Consider the following 22,038-nt stretch of genomic DNA (forward strand, 5'->3'; position numbering starts at 1 on the left):
GTGAATCATTAATTCTAGCCTGCACTCAAGGGGAACGGAATTAGGCCCCACTTCTTTGTGGACGTACTTTTATGCCCACAGCAGCATTCATGTTAAAACTCTTTAGATGCTTCCTTGAGAAATCATCTAACATATTTCTTGGTGGTTCGCTAAGATTTGTAGATTGGTCTAGGAACCTAACTATTTTGTACTAAGATTTAAGGGAACATGAAATTGGCATTCCAGATTTATTTGTAAGGTGGAGTCTTACAGTTTGTATCACAAAAGAAAACCTTTTTATTTTTCTAAAGAGTGTATTTTACTTTCCATGCAGTAGAGTTAGGAGAGCTGTTTTATTAGTGGGTTATTTTTTCATATTTCTTAAGTAATAGATACCACTTTGGGTTTTCTTTAGGGTATATTATACTGATTAAAATAAGTTTCTATCACAAATTGGAAGTATTTTTGAATTATTTAATATATTTCAGTTGGTCATATCAGAATTTGCCTTATATTTTGCCTTATTTCATTACTGAGTATAATAACCTGAAAACATACTGATCCTACCTAGGCTCAGCATTTATAAGGTTCTATTTTCTTGTGAATAGGGAAGTATAGTAATGTTGTAAATGATAATGGAATGTTAGAACTGAAAAATTTGGAGACAGTCTAGCCCAGTGTTTTTATTTTTTTGCGTTTAATATCAGAAATATGAAATTAGTTGCCTAGGGTTCCAGAAAGTTGGACACAGAGCTGAGTTTGCAATCCAGAATTTCATATTCATAGTCTCATGCTTTTTCTTGATTCGTGCTTCCTTAACATATTTAAACTGAGGTTAAAACAGATTTTTAAAAATTCAAACATTTTGCTTAAGTAAAATTCAGTAGATTTCCCTGTAAATATGCCTTTTATGATTCATAATCCAGCTAAATTTAAAGTTAGTGTGAAATATCACTGATAATCTGAATTGTCCCTGTAGTATTTATTATTGTTACATTCACATTTCAGTATTTACCGCTTTTTTTTAAGCTTGATTATAAGTATTTTATGCTTTACTTCCTTTTTTTGTTGTTATTTTCTGGAATGCTTTTAGAAACCAGTTTGGTTGTATGAACTGTTACTATACAGTGTCTTCCCAATCAAAGAATGTGAGTAGTATCTTACTTGGACCATGAAAAATAGCTATTATAGATAAGAGATACTTGAAATTTGAGTTGTTTTATGTCCCATTTTTTTATTGGAATATTATAGATATATATTTTTTATTCCATACTAGTTTCTTAGAGTTTATTTTCTAATTGAGAATATATTCATAGTTGATGTCAAGTGGAATTTGGCAGAGGGGTAAAGAAGAAGAAGGAGTTTATGGTTTTCTAATAGAAGATATCAGGAAAGAAGTGACTAGGGCTTCTAAACTGGTAAGTAAATTATTTTACTCATTATGCTAAATACCACAAATACTGTCAATACTAGGGAAGTCTTTTCCATCACTTTTTCTACTAGGAATTTATAAGACATTGATTATATGTTCCAATGCTTACTTTGTCACATCCAGTACATTTTAGAAAGAATACTTTGTATTTTTCCAGGTGAAAGAGCTAAACTGATCCTGGATAAGATATGTGACAATAGTGATTTCAATTCCTTATCTTATTCCAACCTAACCATCATTCCAGCCACTCTTACCATCAGAATTACGACCGTATTTCCACTGTGCTTTTCTTCAAACCTTCAATCCTCAGTCAACCCAACTATTCACTTTTTATTCTTATACCTCAGTTGCTGGGTTGGAATGATGGATTGAGGTGGAAATTACACAATTACTGTGAAGACCAGTAATTTATGAACTCCATGTCTCTTGTGGCTCTTCTGTGGCATGGTGTGATTATGTTGAGTGCCTTCTCATGTTCTCCAGAATAAGTATTCTAAACCTTAACTCCCTGTTCATTCAGTTATAATTTGTGGATCTTCTGTGTGGTAGTTATTATATCACGTGCAAGGAATGGACTGTTATAGGTCTCTGTGTGGTGTGAGTATAAATAATGAGAGTTAGAGAACGAGAAGATTGGAAGTCTAGGGGGTTTGGTCCAGAGAATGTGATACTGGAATTGAGTTCCGTGGAGGAGCAGTTTTGGGTGATGAGAGGATTCTTTGTTACACTGGCATGGATGAAGTGCCTTGACACATTTTAGTTGAGGAAGTGAAAGAAGGGTTGTCCTATTGATGCTAAAGTTGTTTAGAATGATAGCAAGAATTAAAATACAGAGAAGGATGCCAAAATCTGGAGGTAGAATGACCAGGAAAGTAGTAGGTGACAGAGGGTAGACGTCATTAGGCTCAAAGGACTAGATCTTTTTAAGTATGAATATAGAGTGGTGGCCTACAATCTGTAACATGGAACTAAAATAATGTTCTGTTTTCCCCCTTTCCTGCTTCTGTCCATATCCCACTCCCACTCCTTGCTAAGTCTGGAATTTAAGGAGGATGGAGAAATAAGCAGCGTCAGTCAAGAAATTCTGTAAGGAAAGCATTCAGAGAACTTTATTTTAGTTGAGGCAAAGTGATGGAGGCAATTATTTTTAAAGTTGTTGAAGATGCAGGGGAGTTAATGGTAAAATAGAGGCTCTAAGGCAGAAGGGAAAACCTTGGGGAAAAGTTTAGCAGCGGCATTTTATCTAAGGACCATGTGAGAATATTAGTATCAAAATTCCTTAACCTCCTGATAATAATGAAAGATAGATGGCCTCCAGATGTCCCTGTCAGATTTGGAAATGTTATCTTAAAATATCTGTATCCTCTCTGAATATATTGTGAACGTTTGAGAATATCTTAATCCTGAAGAGGTGCTCTATTTGTGACCTTAAAACTGGAATTCCAAAAGTCAGTTTACTGGGACAGCCTCAGGTTGGCAAGATATCCTCCTACAGCCTGATGATAATTGAGGAGGCAGCAGTAAGACTGAATAATCTTTTCGTCTGTGGCCATTGTAATGGTCATCTCAAGGGTTCCAAGATGCTTTAGGTACTGTTTTGTATTTTAGTAATGATTGGTGCATCTAATAGTCTTTGTTTATATACCACTGTTAAGTTAGTGGCAGTGGCATTGCCACTGAATTCATTTCAAGGACTGCTTTAATAGATTACCACAGACTGAGTCACTTAGAACAGAAATTTATTCTTTCACAATTTTGGAGACCAGAAGTTCCGAATCAAGCTGTCAGGATTGATTCCTTCTGGAAGCTCCGAGGAAGAATCTGTTCGATGCTTCTCTTTGAACTTCTGATGGCTGCTGGAAACCTTTAGCATTCTTTGGTTTGTGGTAGCGTAACTTCAGTATCTGTTTCCATCTTCATGTGGTTTTCCCCTATGTGTGTCTTAAGTTTTCCTCCCCTTTAACTTATAAGGACACCTGTCTTTTGATGTAAGCATGGGACTACCCTAAATCCAGGATGAACTCATCTTGAGATCTTTAACTTACTTACATCTACAAAGACCTTCTTTCCAAATAAGTTCACATTCATAGGTAGCAGGAATTAGGACTTGAGCATATCTTTTGGAGAATCACTACTTAACCTTCTCTGAGTATCTAACACTTTTTCATTTGGTTAGGATAGTGATCCTAGCCAGTTTTTTACAGGTTGGTTTTCAATATTGTTGCTGTTCTCCTTAATAAGTGTTTCCTAATTACGTGTTTTCTATTGAAATTTGAATGAGACTTTCATGTACAACCACTATGTGTACAAACCCTGCAGTTTAAAATATTTTAGCAGGTAGGAAGGAAAAGAAACTTCATTGTCTCACCCACATGTTAGGTTATAGATGTTTCCTTTCTCAGAAATTGTTATAGAAGTGAATCCTTAGTGGTCTTTAGATCATTTCTGAGTAGAATCATTTTTTTTAGGAAATTTCTTTAATATACCATCATCACAGCTGTTGTATGATGAAAATATTCTTCAGACTCCCCACAATGAACATTCATCTATACCTTGGTCTTATATATATATATATATATATATATATATATAGTATTCAAATTTTGTTTATGTTGTAACTCCTATTTTTATATTTTCTTCTAGAAATGCAGTGTTTGCAAGAAAACTGGTGCTTCAATTGGATGTGTTGCACCCCGATGTAAACGAAGTTATCATTTCCCATGTGGACTTCAGAAAGAATGTATTTTCCAGTTCACTGGCAATTTTGCGTGAGTTAATTAACTATTGAATATGAAAGATAAATGTTAAAGTGGGAAATGGATATGGGTCTCCCAATGATACAGTTCCTTTGTAAAATTTCCTTTCAAAGCTACACTGAGTTTATGCATATACATTGTGTGTGTGTGTGTGTATGTGTATGTGTGTATGATTTCTCCCCCGTTCTTTATGGTCATATCTATCTTCAAAGTCTTGAGAATTGCAGTGTCTATAATGGGCTTAATGATTAGTAGTCACCTCTAGCTTTCAGCTCTAGAATGTAATATGGAACTGTTAATTTGTTCATAGTCAGTGAAAATTTCCACCTTACACAGTTCTAGATTTTATGTTGCTTTTTAGATTTAATAATCCACTTTTCTTTCACAGGGCCATATATGTTTCTCATTGAGTAAACTGAAGGAGTCATATAAATTTGGTGGAGTCCAAAAAATTAATAGCATTTCCTGAGATGCCCCTAAAAATATTTGCTTCTTAAGTTCAGCTTTAAAAACCAAAATTTTATGAATTTTAGTATTTGATATCATGAGTGTTTTATTTTAGTCTTTGTGTTCTTGACATATTTAATGGATTGCTATGATGTATGAAAACTGCAGTTTAGAAAATACAAATGGAAATGAATTTAGTGGGTTAGGAATAAGTTGTTTGCATTTCATTATACGATTAAAATGTTTATTATTTTTAAGTGTAAGTTTGTTCCTTTAGTTTTGTGCAAGGTTGAGTACAATGGTGTGTATACTCTGTTGCAAATAATATTACGTAGGATTCTCAACATAATGTTACTGAAATTCTGTGAACTTCTACCAAAAGGTTCACAATTTGCAAGTCCAGCTCTCCTTGGTCATAGGTTTTAAAACTGCTTTATAGTGCCATTGTTCCAGTCTACTGTAGGCTAATTATGAAAGAAAGATGAATGAATTTTCTCTTATAAATGTGACTTGTAAGGCTAGCCTAGCTGTGCTTTATACTTTATTAGATGTTGTTTTTAAAATAATTTATATTTTTAGGTCATTTTGTTGGAACCATCGACCTGTTCAAATAATTACATCTAACAATTATAGAGACTCCTTACCGTGCACCATTTGCTTGGAATTTATTGCACCTACTCCAACTTACAGTGTATTACGAAGTCCTTGTTGTAAGAATGCTTGGTTTCATAGAGACTGTTTACAGGTAAGATGTTTTGTAAGCTTCTCCTGATATAAAATTTGTTGCTTGCTAATTTGAATGTTAAATTAGAAAGAATTGACATGTATATTTTAGCTCTTACTACTTGTAACTTTTTAAAACAGCTTTATTGATCAAAATTTTACTACAGTAAACACTTTATCGTAACTTTTTGACAGTGAACTGATTGTTGTCTAATGAATTGAAATTAATATTAGCTGTTTGAGAGCTACCTTGTATGTTAAACCTGATGACAAGTTTTCTAGTAAATGAAACATCATAAAACATATGTTAAACAATTTACTGTTTCTTCAATTCATAAGATAATTTAAAAATTTTTTAAAGATCCCAGTTATTTATAACATCCAATGTGTAGTATACGTGTGTGAAAGTACCAATTGATAGACAATTATAATTAATAGAATGCCAAATAACAAAGGTTTCAGTTAAGTTTATACTGTTTCCTTAAAAGCTTAGCTTTAATGATTGGTTAGTAAAATGAAATGTTATTATTGATTACAGATTATCTGCAAAAGTTTTTTTTAAAGTAGGAGATACTGTAAATCCTCTTATATTTCAATAGTCTTAAAAGTACTAACAATTGTCAAAGCAGTAAAGCTTTATTATTAAATACTTTCTAATTTTTTGTATGAACCTTGAACTCTTATTTTTAGGATTATTCAGTTAAAAGTGGCAGGATAGTCTATTTTGTTGGGTAAATGGTAGAAATCCTGTTAATTCTTACAGAGAAGTGTTTGTAAAAGGATCCAGAGAGTGCAGTTCATAAACATGAAGTGCTGTCTTTACCTATTGAGGAAGAAGTTCACAGTATATGAGAATCTTTAATTTATCTTAATTAAGGGTTTATATTTGAATGAATGTAATTGCAGCCAACTGTATCATCTTACAAACTTTGTTTCACAGTATGTTATTTTTCAAGACAAATAAGATTTGCTTCATTATGCATTAATAATGAAACAGAGAGGTTCTCAAACTAGACCTAGTATTTATAGGATTTTTTGTGAATACTGAAAATACTAGTTTTCTAATTCTGTCATTAAAAATGAGAAATAGTACTACTAACAAAAATATAGGTCTACTTTATGCAAATATAATTAAAGGTCATGGCCGCTTAGATACCTGTCTATGATATAAACATAGATGAGCAGTTATTGCTGTGCCTATGATATAAATATTAACAACCAATTATCACACCAAGGCAGCTCATTCTGAGTCATGTTCCTTAAAGGAGCTCCAGTGACTTTTTCCACTCTGGTAAAATTCTGAACTGAAATAGTAAATGGAGTCTACCCTGTTTAGGTAGCTACAGTAATACCTGAAAAACATATATTTTTTAATCTCTGAACTCCATTAATATAAAAAGAGTTGAAGGAAGAACAAATCCATGCAGTAGAATGAGAATTGTATGTGGTTAAGCAAATTTTCTTTGTGACCACTACGGATGAGATCAGGTGCGTTCAGGGTGGTATGGCCGTAGACTCTTTGTGACCACTACAAATGCTAAATAACATTGGGATTTTTGTGAGGAGAGACTACCAATTAATATCATAGAAGTTGATGGAAACTTTCATTCTGTGTATGCAGAGGATTATCACTATTCTTGTTCAGTTTGGATTTCTCTGTCATTACTGTGGTCTTGTTGATATCTTTCATATGACCTATGCTGGTTTTCTTTCTTCCTCCATACTAGATACTTCCTTGTATCATATGCTGTATTTAGTAAGATCTTGGTATCGCTTTACAGTTGCTCAAAGATCCTTTAGGTTCAGAGATTTCAATAACTTGTTGCTTCCCTCTCACATGCTATGTGTGTGCCACCTGCTAGTTCATTGAACCTGGGTTCCTCATAGTTCACTTCTTTCTTCACCGTTCTCAAATCATTCCCCAAGTCTGTCAGTTCTGCTTAATAGATATTTTGTGTATATCCTTTTTTGTTGCTACCCTCTACCTTTTAAATAGATTTTTGCTGGAGCTTATTAACTAGTCTTTCTTTTGCATGCCTTATTCCCCATCAATTCTTCACGCTAATAGCTTTGCTCTATTCTCATTACTTAGTGCATTATGTTCAGCTTGTAATCCCTAAGTATATTATTAATTAGTTTCCTAATCATATGTACTCTCTCTTGCCACTGAGACTTGATGTATGTGCTATTCCCTATCCTTGTAATGTCTTTTGTCCTATTTTCCTGATAAACCCCTACTTCTTCCAACTTTGGCTTTAACCTTATCATCCCTGTGACATTTTTGTCAGGCTCTTAAATAAACTTCAGTGCTACTTCCTCTATCGATGTACATCCTTTTCTTAGAAGAAGTACAGTAAAAACACTTTTATAATTGTATATACATATGCCTACTCACAAGAATTTCTTGAAATAGGATCTAAGTCACTTAATGTTTCTGTTTTGGTACTAGCATAGTGTTTGGCACCTGTATAGTAAAGATAAATATTTATTAAATGACTGTGTGCTACTAGCTTTTTAAATTAGAGATTAGCTACCCTTTCCCTCTCTTTCTGTATACCCTCTGCCTGCTGCTTCTGTATTTCTATTCGCTGAGGCAATGAGAATACTTTTTAAGGTTCTCTCTTAGGATGAAAACTGACTTAGACATTGAATTAAAAACAGAACCAAGGATACTTTTTTATGTAACATTTATTTAAACATCCTTCCTAGATGAAGTAACTGAAGATTTTTACTGTTCTATTCACAGAGAGTAATGAACAACACAGTATTTGGGAACAGAAGTGACATTAGATATAAAAGGTTGAGAAATATATATGAGTGATGTAAAGAACAGTCAGTTCATTGGCTTAATTTTTTTTCCTTTGGGAAAAATATCTCCAAATTTTAGCAGTGGAATAACTTAGTTTATCAAAGTTTGTGAACCACTAGCATAGAAAAATAACTTTCCGTAATATGTGAAAAATAACACATGTTCTATTAGCTATATAATTCATAACTTGATAACCTATTAAATTATTAACAATAGATTTTCTATTTTCCACTGTAGGTTCAAGCAATAAATGCAGGAGTGTTTTTCTTTAGGTGCACAGTATGCAATAATAGTGATATATTTCAGAAAGAGATGTTGAGAATGGGAATTCATATTCCTGAAAAGTGAGTAGCATTTAGCCATTTGACAAAAAGATATTTTAAATGTAGGATTTAATAGCAAACCCCTACTTCTGGAAATAAGCATGTATGTCTGATTAAGTACTCACAGACAAGCAGCCATTTCAAATAGGAAAATGTGAAGCCTTCCTCCCCACCCCTTCCTCCTCCTCCTCAGATTGCTAGTTGTTAAGACCAGGCACTGTGACTTAAATGTCTCATTAGTGGTTTATAGTCTCTTAATAATTGTACACCTCACTTATGTACAATATTAATTGGTTGATTTATACACAAGTATAATAGGTTTCAAAGTGGTATGTGTAAATTGTCTTAAGAGAATCAAGATGTGGTTAAAAATATATAAGGATTTTCTTAATACTTAAAGATGAGGAATCCAGAAGTAATGGTACTAAAATCAAAATTTTAAAAATAGGAAATGAAATATTAGGAAAAATGTAAATTTTAGAAAATTTCTGCTTGATTTTTCATTTAGCATTTGAAATACACTGTGAGACTGATTAACTGTAGGTTAAAATGACACTAATGGATTTATATCTTGAAGTGAATGATTAATCCTAAAGAAGAACAAGTTTTATCCTTGTTCCTAAGTTTGTGAAGTTTTTATTTTTAGATTGATTACCAATCCTTTTATGTAACATTTTAAACCAAAGTATATTTTATATTTTGCTTCATTTACAGAGATGCGTCTTGGGAATTAGAGGAAAATGCTTATCAAGACCTTCTGCAGCACTATGAACATTGTGATGTCCGAAGATGTCGTTGCAAAGAAGGGCGAGACTATAATGTGCCTGATAGGTATATGGAGAAGTTCATATGCTTAGTGTGGTTAATGTCCTTTTTTAGACCTTCAGCTGAGAAAGTAGGTGTTCTAGTTAGTGAAATATAGTTTTGCTCTTGGGGTGTTTGAAGTTGTAACTTGAGATAAAGGTATGTTTATTAAATGTATATTTACATCTGTTTACAGAGAAATTATTGCAGTTTGCATAATTGTGACTTTTGTGGTGTATTTTCATGAGGCTTTGTTTTCTAGAGCTCTGCTGTTCTGTATGGTAACCACTAGCCACAGATGAATATTGAGCACTTGAAATGTGGCTATTCCAAATTGAGAGATATTGTAAGTGTAAAATACACACCAAAGACTTATATGTGTCTTAGTTTGCTAGGACTGCCATAACAAAATATCACAAAGTGGGTGGCTTAAGCAATGGAAATTTGTCTTTTCACAATCCTGGAGGCTAGAAATCTAAGAGGAAAGTATTGATTTTTTTTTTTTTTTTGAAGCCTCTGTGTGGCTCACACATGGCTCCCTTCTAGCTGTATGCTCACTTGACTATTCCTCTGTGTCCTTGTCTTTTTTTCTTATTAGGACACTAGTCGTATTGGATTACGGCCCTCCCCATATGTGACCTCATTTTATCTTAATTATCTCTTTAAAGGGCTTATCTCCAAATACAGTTTACATAGTGAAGTACTGCGTATTAGGCCTTCAACATACGAATTTTGGGGGTGACACAGTTTAGCCCACAACATTAAGAAAAAACTTTAAAATGTCTTGTTAATATTTTTTTATATTGATTACATGTCAAACAAAATGACTATTTTGGAAATATTTAAATTTATTTCACTTGTTTCTTTTACCTTTTAAAATTTGGTTACTAGAAAAGTTTAAATTACATATATGATTTGTATTATATTTCTGTTGGATGACACTCTTCTAGAAATTAAGAAACTGTATTAATCTATCAGTGTTTCTTTTGGATCACCATAAAAAGGGTTTGGCATCTGAAATTTATTGATTACTCTTATAGTATCAGTAGACATTGGCTGTAATCTTAACGATCATTTTGTGCCTTCTACGTACACTGTAATGTGTGGAATATTAGAAATTGAGAGTATCTTCATTTTTTAAGATGCAGAATAAAAAGTAACAAATCTATATATAGGAAACTTATATAGGAAATCTTGATAAAATTTTATCTCTGTTGTGGAGTATTAATTAACATGATAAACTGAAACTTAAAGTGCAGAGCAGAGTATTGGGAGCCTTATTTCTCATGGAAAGTGTGATTTGGCTAGGTGAGCTACTGCTAATTTTCAGTGACTTAGCTAAAGTCTTGCCAGCTTTGGAAAGTGTCCCCTAAGCAACTCTTAACTACTCCTGATTCCCCATTCTGGGCTGGGTTTTCCCTTCATTGTGCTTATTACAATATAATTGACATTATTTAAATTTGTCTTTGCCATTAGAGTATATGATCTTTTAAGGGTAGAGATCTCATTAAAGATGTTAAGTAATGTGTATCCTTGCCTGTGTTACTTGATCTGGTGACCCTGAGTATTCATTTGTAAAGACTAATAAATACCCTGCTCAAGGGTTGTGCTGAGGAACAGATGAGATAATATATATAAATGTGTTTTGAAAACAGTAAACCACTTTAGAGTTCTAAGAAACTGTGTATTCATTAATGCTGATATTTTCTAAATTCATTTTAGGCTTTTTTGATTAATCAATATATATTTCTTGTGTACCACTGGTCACCTAATCATTTGCTACTAAACTCCCTTTTCTTTCTGGCAGTTACTTTGCCTTTTCTCTTGGGACACAGATACCTGATATCTGAATGCTTTTTCTGTAATCTCACTGCCTCTCATCCTAGTGATAGGAACGTAATTTTGCTGAAAGGCAGCATGGTGTAGTGGTTAGGAGGATGAGTCTGAAGCCAGGTAAAGTGGGTTGGAAGCCTCACTCTTTAAACTTGATTGGAAAAGTTCTGCCCCTCTCTGCCTTGGTTTCCTCTTCTTTAAAATGGGGGAAACTGGTTTTCCAGCCTTCCAAAATTGTGAGGATTAAACTTTACACCTAAGGAGTGGGAACTGGGCCTGGTGTATAAGCACTCATGTTAGCTGTTATCTTTCTTTCTCATCATCATTTGGCAGAACTATCTGGTGCAGAGAGGGAGACACAGAGAGAGCACCTACCTACATGCCTTTATCCACATAGAGAGATTCTCCCACACCTACCAGAAGGGAGGTTATCCAGCTACCTCTCATCACCCACATATCCATTCACTTAGGGAGTATATCCATTTCTATACAGAGGGTGCACTCATAACAAAACAAAGAGAAGGCCACACATCATAACCCACACCCGTGTCACCCACACCCACACCCTTACAGAAGATGTGAATGCGGACTGGCACATGTCACACACTGCAGTGGGGAAACAATTGGAGATAGGATTCTGAGGGGAACAGACGGCAGAGAATATGAATATGAGTCAGGTAGTAGGTCTAGCTCCTGCTGAGATGCACAGTAACTGAGGTATCTGAGCAAGCTCATTATAGGAAATGATTCCTCACCTTGAATGGGAAAGATAGTGTTTTAGGTAAGAATGTATTTACTGAATGCTTCTTTCGTATCAGACACACTGACACAGCAATCTTCCTTTGAGCATGGTCATCTCCAAATATAAAAGAAATTTTTTTTCCTTAACCATATTCTTTCTGGTATTTATATTCTTTACATTTTGATATTTAGTTGAATTATTTTAAGATAGAGAATATTTAAAGGAGGTGGTTGCAAACATAATAAATGAAGTAGGAAAGAAAACTAGTTTAGGAAAATGCAATGCAATATTAAAGCAGTTAATTTATTTTCTCTCCTTTGGTAAAAGGGTTGGTCGTGTGTGTGTGTGTGAGGTGAACAGTGAGGCCTGTGGCAGTGCTGGTGATTGGACTTAGACTAAGTTAATACCAGGTGTAAACATCTGCTTCTCTTTATGTCCTCAGCAAATGGGAAATAAAGCGCTGTCAGTGTTGCGGTTCTAGCGGAACACATTTAGCCTGTTCCTCACTACAGTCCTGGGAACAGAATTGGGAGTGTTTGGAATGTAGAAGTATTCTCTACAATTCAGGTAATACTTCGTAATTTTGAATAAAGTTTTTATTCAAATGCATATTATTAAAAAGTTTCTGTCTATATTTCTATTATGCTAACATTGGGTTTTAAATTTCTGCAGGTGATTTCCAAAAACCCAAAAAACACACATTACCCAACACTAATGTGGGAATAACTGATTGTTTGTTAGAGGAATCCTCACCTAAATTACCCAGACAGTCACCTGGAGCCCAGCGTAAAGATCTGCTGAGGTTTGTATTTTGAATTGGAGAAAAATATAAAACTCTTACTTTGAGAAAATTACAACAGAAAGTGGCTGTGTACATTTAGAGTATTAGCTCATCTTAACAGTAGTTTTGGAAGAGGGTTTTTCAAACTGCAGTTCCCAACTTGATGTAGAAAGATGATCCCATGAACCTTGCCCCAACAGGATTATTTTGAGTTCATTAATTCCAATTACAGATGGAGAAACTGAGGCATAGAACAGTTGAGTTAGTCCATAAAATTGTGTGGAAATCCTGTTAAGACACAGATTGCTTGGCCTCCTGCTCAGAGGTTCTGATTCTGTTTATCTGCTGTGGGGCTCAAGAATTTGCATTTCTGACAAGTTTCCAGATGCTGCTGCTGCTGCTGATCTGGGACCACAGTTTAAGGGTGACTGGTATAGACAAAAAGTACTATTTAAAGGACTGTGAGTTCTGTTAATATCATGTCATCTCTTAAAACTATGTTTCTCTCATATAGAAAGCAGACATTACATTTGCTTTATTTTTAAAGGATTTAGTGAACATGAAATAAAATCCAGTTAAGCAAGTATGGCCAGGGAGATGAGAGTTTGAGCTTTTGAATCTGCTGAATTGATCAAATTTGAGATAATCATCTGTCACCATTTTTATAAATCATTTATGATATTAGATGATTTTAATTTGATAGAAGATTAGGAAGGGGGAATCAAGAATTTAGAACAAAGTTTATAAAATAACTATTTTTGGTTCTAGTGGCAGCCATTGTCTGCCTTTTGGTGGGTGTTGGGGAAGAATTTCCTTCTAATCTTCTTTTCTATTTTCTGATTGGCTTTGTAACTGCTGTGTGACATAAAGTACTTTAGAGTACTTACTTCTATGTTTAAATTCATGTTTTATAGGCAAGGCAGCAAATTTAAAAGAGATATTTCGACTCTAATAATAGAGTTAGGATTCCAAATTAAAAAAAAAGCTAAAAGATTATATATCAACAAAGCTAATATTTGGAATAGTGCCTTAGATGGATTCAGAAATCAAAACTTTAATCCTTCGTACTCAATTGAAGTAGTGTATGTTAATGAAAATGATCATTTTGGAAGAGAGCATCCTGGATCAAAGCAAGAATTCCTGTGTCTCTTAATGCAGCAACTTGAGAACTCACCGTTGTTTGAAGGGTCCTTGTCAAAGAACTTGTCTCTAAATTCTCAAGGTAATTATTTTCTTTATTATTGTGCATACTGAATATGCCATGTGTAAAGAAAGAGCTGGTTAGAATTGATACTCAATACCTGTAGTCAAAATGATAATCACTTTGTTAATAAAATAATGATAGAATCATAGAAAAGAGGGGAAGTTTTTTAAATTGAATTTTTTAGTGAAAGATTTTTAAAGACTATCCTTAATTTATTTATAACAATATCTTCCTTGAAGTGATTCCCGTAATTAATTATAACTTCTTTAAAATGTGCTTTATATTCATTTTAATTCATTTGAATAGAGTGACCGAATGGGATGGATGATTATTTGAGCACTGCTTGTTCATATATTTGGAATTTGGAATTGTCATGTTTCTTTACAACCTAGGATTTTTATAACATAATTTTTTGGTCCACATGTAACAGTTTTAACATACTTTTGCTTTCAGAATTTTTTTTTCTGATTCTTCTCTGTCTTTACTTCTGGTGAGGAACTAATGTGATTAAAACAGGCATCTCAAAACAGTGGTTAATTCTAGCATTATTTTTTATACGCTTTTATACCACTTTTGCTGTCGTGGGCAATCTGAAATGGAGTGAGAAGACTTATTTTATTCCACTTGATTTCCTTTTATATTTTCTTTAGAATTCCTCACCATTTCTTGAAATATCATTGAAATAATTGAGAAACTACCAAGGAGCATTTGTACTATATACAGGATATACAGTCTAATTCTAAACTCCCTTTGGAAAAAAAAACTCAAAATAATCAGTATGTTAAGACAGTTTTGTTACAGTGGCGAGTACATGAATTTAAGTCACAAAATGTGAATTCAGTTTGTATGCATCTAGTTCAGTAGCTTTATATCCTTAGGTGAATGACAAAGCCTTTCTGGATCTCAGTTTCTTAATCTGTAAGATGTGACTACTAATATGTAGTATATAAGGTTATTGTTGAGGGGATTTAATTATTATTTCAAGTGTTGTTAATGTTATTTATTAAGAAATTACTTTGAACAATTTTTAGAAAAAAATAAAGGAAAATTTATATATCTTTTTGACTTATCAAAGTAGCTGAAACCCTTTAAATGACACATTGAAAAGTTCTGAAAGCTGTGATGGTGTAGTAAGACAGCATATATATTGAGAGCCATAAATTTTGCCATTTTGTATATCAATAACCTTAAAATTATTCATAACCTTTGGACCACAATACCATATGTAGGAGTCTATCCTAATAGTCAAAGATATATAATAAATAAGAATATGTAACTAGATATTGATTATAACGTCATCAGCCAGGGTAGCCAGTAATTAGTCTTAATGCATTCAACAACTGTAGATTTGAATACTTTCAAATGATACTTTAAAAGTTTACAATACTGTAAGTGGAAAAAAGCAGAAGTCAAACTTTTATATATTTATATACACACGAGACATAAATACACCCAAATGTGTACACTGGTTATTATGGTGGTAGGATTATAGGTGATTTTATAAAAAGATCTTCTGTATTCACATTTTTTCCTATAATAGGTTGTTACTTTTTATTCAGAAAAATATTTTTCATAAAATTGTGTATTTTAGTTGAAATCTATTTTTTACATTATTATAGCTTCTATGAGTTAGGTTATTTTACATTTGTCTGATGCATAGATTTTAAGTTTTAATTTGTTATATGTTTTACCTTATTATATATGTGTTTATTACATATGGTGGTTATCATAGTAAAAAACAGTGCATTTATGTATTTTATTTTTTTTTTAATCTATTTACAGCTCTGAAAGAGAATCTTTACTATGAGGCTGGCAAAATGCTTGCCATTTCTTTGGTTCATGGTGGTCCTTCACCTGGTTTCTTTTCTAAAACCTTATTTAACTGCCTTGTTTATGGACCAGAAAATACCCAACCAATTTTAGACGATGTTTCAGACTTTGATGTGGCACAGATTATAATCAGGGTAAGAAATGTACCTGTTTGTTCAGATGTAGACTATGTTCTAGGTATATTTACTATAAATGATGGATCTGCAATAGAATAATACTCTTTGTGGAGAGTAAAGGGTGTCAGTATTTTTGTTTACCAGCAATGTTAAAAACCACTTGAAAGATAAATGTAAAGGTCAGACAGCTAGAGATCAAGTGCCCAGTTTAATGTTGATAAAGCCAATTAGATAATGTGACTTAGATCTGTGGTCAGAATGGCTTGCTAACACTCCTAAAAACTAGATGAATTTATCTGCCGTGCCAGACAATATAAGGCAGATTCCTTGTTGCATGTTAGCAGATGAAAGTACTCTTACCTTTATGCAGGTGGATCTCTAGAGTGGAAGGTTACCAGCAGAAAATTTATCCTTTCTCCTACAGGGAGATATGATTGATAGGTGGAGAAAAAGCCCAAGCTGAATTTCTTCTCTATGGAAACAACTGGGGAGACTTAATGTTCATGCCTAAAAATAGTTATCATTTTTTGAACCCTGTACTACACATGTTTAATGTACAAACTCAATTTAGTTACAATATTCTGAGATAAGTATCATTACCTATATGTTACTGATTTAGAAACTGAGACAGTGAAATCCATTCAGTCTTTCTTCTCTTAACCTCCCACCTAGGTAAGCCTACTCTAGCCATTGTCTTAATGAATAGGCAGTATAGTTTAATGGTTAAAAACAAATGTACCAAAGTCAGATTTTAGTTTGAAATAACTGATATAAGCTATGTGACCTTGGGAATGTTGGTTAATCTTTTTAAGCCTCAGTTTCTAAACCACCAAGTAAGAAAGATGGAATTGTGTTACAGCAATTTTACCCAAGACTCCTCATTCTAAAATGGTATTTAAAATAGACCTTTTGACTCTTTTATTTTTCCTTTTCTCCTCTTTACCAAAAAAATGTAATTTAGGATCATTGTCTCTACTTCCTCTTCCCTACTCATTTCTTAACTTATAGTCAGGCTTTTCTTTCTACCACAACTCATCCAAATTAGCTGGTTCATGACTGATGTCCAGGGATCTAAATCTCCACGGACAGAGGCCTTTCCTTCTTACTTCCTCATCTCCTCTGACTTACACAATCACCACTGTCTTTGAATTCCTCTCTCCTGTTTTAATACTCTCCTTCCTTCTACTTTTGACTACTACTGTCTTTTTCTTTTTTTATTGAGGTATAGTCAGTTTGCAATGTTGTGTCAACTACTGTCTTTTCTAATGCTGTTTCTTGCCAGTGAAACTTAGGTAATTTTTAGTGTTGTCTTAACAGTCTTTTTTCTATACTATTTGGAAAGCTTCGTCTCATCCATAACCTTTCTGATTCACAGACCTGTATTTTTGACCCCCTAGACTTTTATATCTAGGTAAAATCTGGATCTTCCTACTACACTGAGCCCAGCATACTTAATACAGAACTAATTTTTTTCCTATAATGTTTTTTTTTGCCTGATTTTCCTTTTCTTTTCAAGAGATTTCTTATTTCCAAGTTATTCTAGAGACAAGGCCATTTTTATTCTTCCATACTCCATTTATCAGTATGTGTCAAGGCATCTGTCTCTAAGAGTGGCCTTTCCTTCTTATTTTCAGTATGCCTACTTTAGCAAACTCAGACTATGTCTAGGTTTAAACAGTTAAGATATTCTAATCTTATTCAGGGTGATTCTCTCACAGGTAGTTTTGACCACACTGCTTTTTTCCTCAGAAATCCTCAATGGATTCTCATTGTCTGTTGATCAGTTTGAGCTCTTCATTAGGGCACTTAAGACTTTCAGCTCTCCTGATGGCTTTATCTCTCCAGTTTCTGTACTCCTGTCCGATGTTTCTTCATTGATTTACTTAGCAAATGCTTTGGTACCCCTTACTGTTTTATCACTGAAGATAAACTGAACCAAACAAATTCCTTAGAATTCACATTTTAGAGGAAAGGCAAGATAAACAAATATATAATATACTGTTATGTAATAAAATGTATTATAAAAATGCAACAAAATAAGAGGGAGAATATCTCTTTCAAGATAATACTAAGGGTATAGTAAGTTAGAGCTTAGGCTAAGGTTCTATAACAGAGAGACCCAAAAAGACAATGGCTCAAAAAAGAAATTAATTTTTCTCTAAAGTCTAGATTTTATAGTCAGGGTTGGCAAATTATAGCTGAAGGCCAAGTCTTGCCTGCTGCGTTTTTCAAGTTTTATTGGAACACAACCACACCTATTTGTTACGTGTCTATGACTGCTTTTACACTATAATGGTGGAGTTTAGTTGTGACAAGCGCCATATGGCCCACAAAGCATAAAATGCTATCTGGCCTCTACAGAAATGGCTTCTCCTGTTTTAGAGGTATAATTGTGATACACCAAGTCATCCAGAGTATTGGATTCCTTCCTCTCATTGTATTATTACTTAGAATATTGTTTTCATAGCTGAAGCACTCTTAAGGAACAAGGTGGAAGTGGAGTGCAGGGAAATTTAACAAATTTTCACTCATCCTGTTGGATAGCTCTTAGTCACATAAGGCCATGTCTAGCTGTAAGGAAGGTTTGGCTATGTGCCCAGCTAAAACTGAAGGTGGTAGGTTTGGGAGGATGACACAACATATATGCAACTATCAGACAGAGTGTAAAGGTAGTTTGAACAGAGTAGAAAGGAAGAAACCTCAGAGAGCTAAGTAGAGATTTGAAATAAATGAAGGAATCATGTAAATACCTAGGAGAAGAGATTTTTTTGAAAAAAAAATAATAAGGAAATTTTCCATTCAAGTGGACTCTTGACTGCCTCCTATTTTTATCTCATTTTTATCTGTAACTTTGTTCAAGAGCTAACCTGTATGAAAGTGTCTGGCACATAAATAAAGTCAAGTATCTTTGCTTATACTGTTCCCTCAAATGCTCTTGAGTCTATCCAGGTTTTTAAGTCCCAGCTGTTCTTTCTCTTTCATGAAATCTCCACAGGTCATCTTTCTTGCCTCTCTAATGCTAGGTAACTTGTCTATGTCAGTTACTGCCTTTTATGTAAATAGCTTTTTGTATTAAAGTAGTGTTATATTCTGTTTCTTGAAGGCAGAAATATACAGTATTTATTAAATTGGATTTTCATTTATTCTAGAAAAATAATTCTTGGTGTACTTTCACTTTACCCTAGTATACTGAAGGGTTGAGTATAAAGTAATGTGTTATTCCTTATCTTCATTACAGATAAATACTGCAACAAATTTGGCTGACTTAAACTCTTTAGTAAATGAATGTTTTAACTACCTGGAGCTTATTGGATGTCTAAGACTTATAACATCAATAAGTGATAAATATATGTTGGCAAAAGACATACTTGTTTATCATGTAATTAAGAGAGTCCAAGCACCTTTTGAAAGGTAAGTTGTTTATATGTGAAAAATTCTCTCAAATTACATGTTGAAAGTGGTTGTCTCATAATGTGAGAGAGATTTGACAAAATTTAGATGTTACTTTAAAATAATACTTTGATAAGTTCAGTTCTGTATGGTATGACAGGTGTTTTAGGCTCCTTTTGTACATTCTGGCCTAAGGATTTGTTTCTTTGAATGGGAAATGGTATTTCAAAAATCACAATCTGGGTGCTAGGGATGCTAACTTTTGCCAGATTGGTCATTGTTTCTAGGCTTTTCCAGTGGACTAAAACTAGGAGATTTAGGGAAGTTTTTGTTTTTGCTTATTTTGTTTTTTAAGATAAAATACATCATGAGTTTATAATGATATTTCAAATTCACTAGTGTAAGATTGTTAACTTTTTCTTCTTCCCATGTTGAGAATCTCAGTTCTCAAAGACACTAGAGAATTAGAGTATGAAGTAATTACTTGATTTATTCCACATTTCATAAATAATAGTTACAGACTAACAGTACCCTCATTATCATTAACATAATATTGAAAACAGGTTAAAATTTCTTTCGTATTTTTGTTTTAGGGCTATATGGTCAGAGTACTGTGTTTTAAAGTCAGTTTGGCATAGTTATTCTCTGTTATTATACTACAACTGGGTATACATTTTATTTATTTTTTAATTTTTAGTGATTTTTATTAATTTCATTTTATTTTAAAATTATGTAAAGTATTTGCATGATTCCAAAGTCAACTCCATAATGAAAGTACATTTCAGCTCTGTTGTATAAATTGTATTCAAATAAGTTTATTCACCTTTATATCCACCTTCCATCCCCTTATGAAGTAATTATTTTGGTGACTTTTATTGTTTATCCTTCCTTTTTTTTTAAAAGGACAGCAGATTGAGTATATGTGTGTATGTGTACTCATTTCTTTTATTAGATGAATAGTAACATATTATCCACCCTTTTTTCTACTCAGTTTTTACTTCACAGTATATTCTGGAGATCCCTCTGATAGTATATAGACATGGTCCTCATTCTTTTTTAGAGCTCTACAGAATTCAGCCCTCTTCCAAATTAAAATATGGCATAAGTTTAAATGCCTGTAAATGATACAATTCCCAATATATTTTTAATACTGAAATTTAAAATAATACTGTTAGATACAACTCTTTAAAAAGTATCTTCTGACTGTAAGACTCTTCAACAGTAAAATTTTATTACAGTTAGAATTACCAATTATAGTTATGATTAATGTACAAAGTAATCCAAACATTTTGTATTTTGGTATAATTGTCTAAAAAATTATTTGAAATATATCTCTTAATGACATAGATATACACAATATTTTTCCCCAAAATAGCTCAAATATCTACAGATAATTTTTTTTGTTGCTAAGTCATAATTCATTGCTGTTTATTAGTTTATTTATTTTTATAGATATGAATAGTTTAGATGTTAGGAAAGGCTTCCCTATCTATGTAAGTAGTGTTTAAATTACAACCTGTATTATAAATAAGAGTTAGGCAGATTAAGATGAAGAGGGCAAGAGAATAGAAAGTGAAGACTGAAACCTCTTTTTATGTAAAAGATAAATCATGCAGCAAAAAACTATGTTAAATATATCTGAGTTCATAAGAAAAGAGTCCTATAGATGTCAGAAATAACAAGGAAATCAGAAGCCACAGTACCCCAGATGTCATATGAAATCAGAATCATTGCGCCAAAGTTGGATTTGGCATCCTACATAGACTCCAGTGTGAAGCAAAGTTATTAACAAAGTAATTTGTCTTGGGATTCAAAGTACTTAAGGATTACCAGGCAAAAGCAAACACGTAACAGTGTTTAGGGAAACTTCTGCATTCTACAGGCTGAGCCTAATGGAATTACTGAAGATACAATGCTAAAGAAGAGGAGTTACCAATAAAAGACAAACCATACAACCATTCACAACAGCAAGTATTGGGAAATAGCACATCAAGAGTTTAAATAGCAGAACAAATTAAATGAGACAAGAAAGTGCTATTACAGTTACTTAAAAGAGAAAAAACCAAAACAAAACATAAAATGTGAACTGTGAAATGAATCAAATAGTGCTTCTAAGTTGCAAAACGAACACAGACTTCAGTTCTGGATGATGTGAAATAGACACACTTCTCTCTATTCCTTCTGATAAGTACAGTTAAAAACCCTAGACACTATGTGTAAAACAGACTTAAGACTTTTGAAAAGTGGAAGGATGAAGGCAGACCAGCTGGGGATCTCAGAAAGGACATAGCAGAGAGAAGATGTCTAGACAGTCTTAAATGAAGGAAAACTAACAGCATTTGTCACCAGCAGACCTACCCTAAAAGGATAGCTATGGGAATTTTTTAAAACAGAAAAAGATTAACGTGGAATGTTGGAACATGAGGAAGGAAGAAAGGATAATGAAAAGAATAAAAGCATGTTTTCCCTTCTTGTGTTTGCTAAATTGTGTTTGATGATTGAGACAGAAATTGTAACATTCTATAATGTGGTTCACAATGGATATGAAAGAAATGTTTAGGAAATTATAAACAGCATAAAGGCAAAGGGACTTAAAGGAAAGTGATGTTTTATACTTGAACTGATAAAATGTTGTCACCAGTGGACTATCATATTTTTTAAAAATCTGTACAAAGAAATACACTCAAAACACTATAGATAAAAATGGAGTCCAAAAAATATTCAAGTAACCCACAGGAAAATAAGGAAGAGGAAACAAAAATGATCATGGAAATGAAAACTTTGTGATTGTTTAAATGCTAGGCAGTTGAAGAGAAAACTAGTGATCTTCCAGAGGATCTTCTCATAAAAGAGAAAGAAATTGAAAAGA

At 33.1% G+C, this 22,038-nt stretch overlaps 1 protein-coding gene across 7 annotated transcripts in view; it reads left to right on the top strand.

The window, feature by feature from the left end:
* Positions 1-22,038, top strand: part of G2E3 (G2/M-phase specific E3 ubiquitin protein ligase) — a 47,269-nt gene that overhangs the window by 19,598 nt on the left and 5,633 nt on the right. For 6 of the 7 annotated variants that reach the window (XM_006207583.4, XM_072962884.1, XM_072962882.1 and 3 more), the window contains 10 exons: positions 1,296-1,397; positions 4,055-4,179; positions 5,194-5,359; positions 8,384-8,490; positions 9,184-9,300; positions 12,291-12,415; positions 12,521-12,650; positions 13,544-13,851; positions 15,616-15,797; positions 19,018-19,190. In XM_006207583.4, the coding sequence (XP_006207645.1) occupies positions 1,296-1,397; positions 4,055-4,179; positions 5,194-5,359; positions 8,384-8,490; positions 9,184-9,300; positions 12,291-12,415; positions 12,521-12,650; positions 13,544-13,851; positions 15,616-15,797; positions 19,018-19,190 (1,535 nt within the window). The remainder of the gene's footprint in view (positions 1-1,295; positions 1,398-4,054; positions 4,180-5,193; positions 5,360-8,383; positions 8,491-9,183; positions 9,301-12,290; positions 12,416-12,520; positions 12,651-13,543; positions 13,852-15,615; positions 15,798-19,017; positions 19,191-22,038) is intronic. The other variant, XM_031678906.2, reaches the window with a different exon arrangement.

The sequence above is a fragment of the Vicugna pacos genome, chromosome 6 (genome assembly GCF_048564905.1).
Source record: "Vicugna pacos chromosome 6, VicPac4, whole genome shotgun sequence".
NCBI classification, from domain to species: Eukaryota; Metazoa; Chordata; class Mammalia; order Artiodactyla; family Camelidae; genus Vicugna; species Vicugna pacos.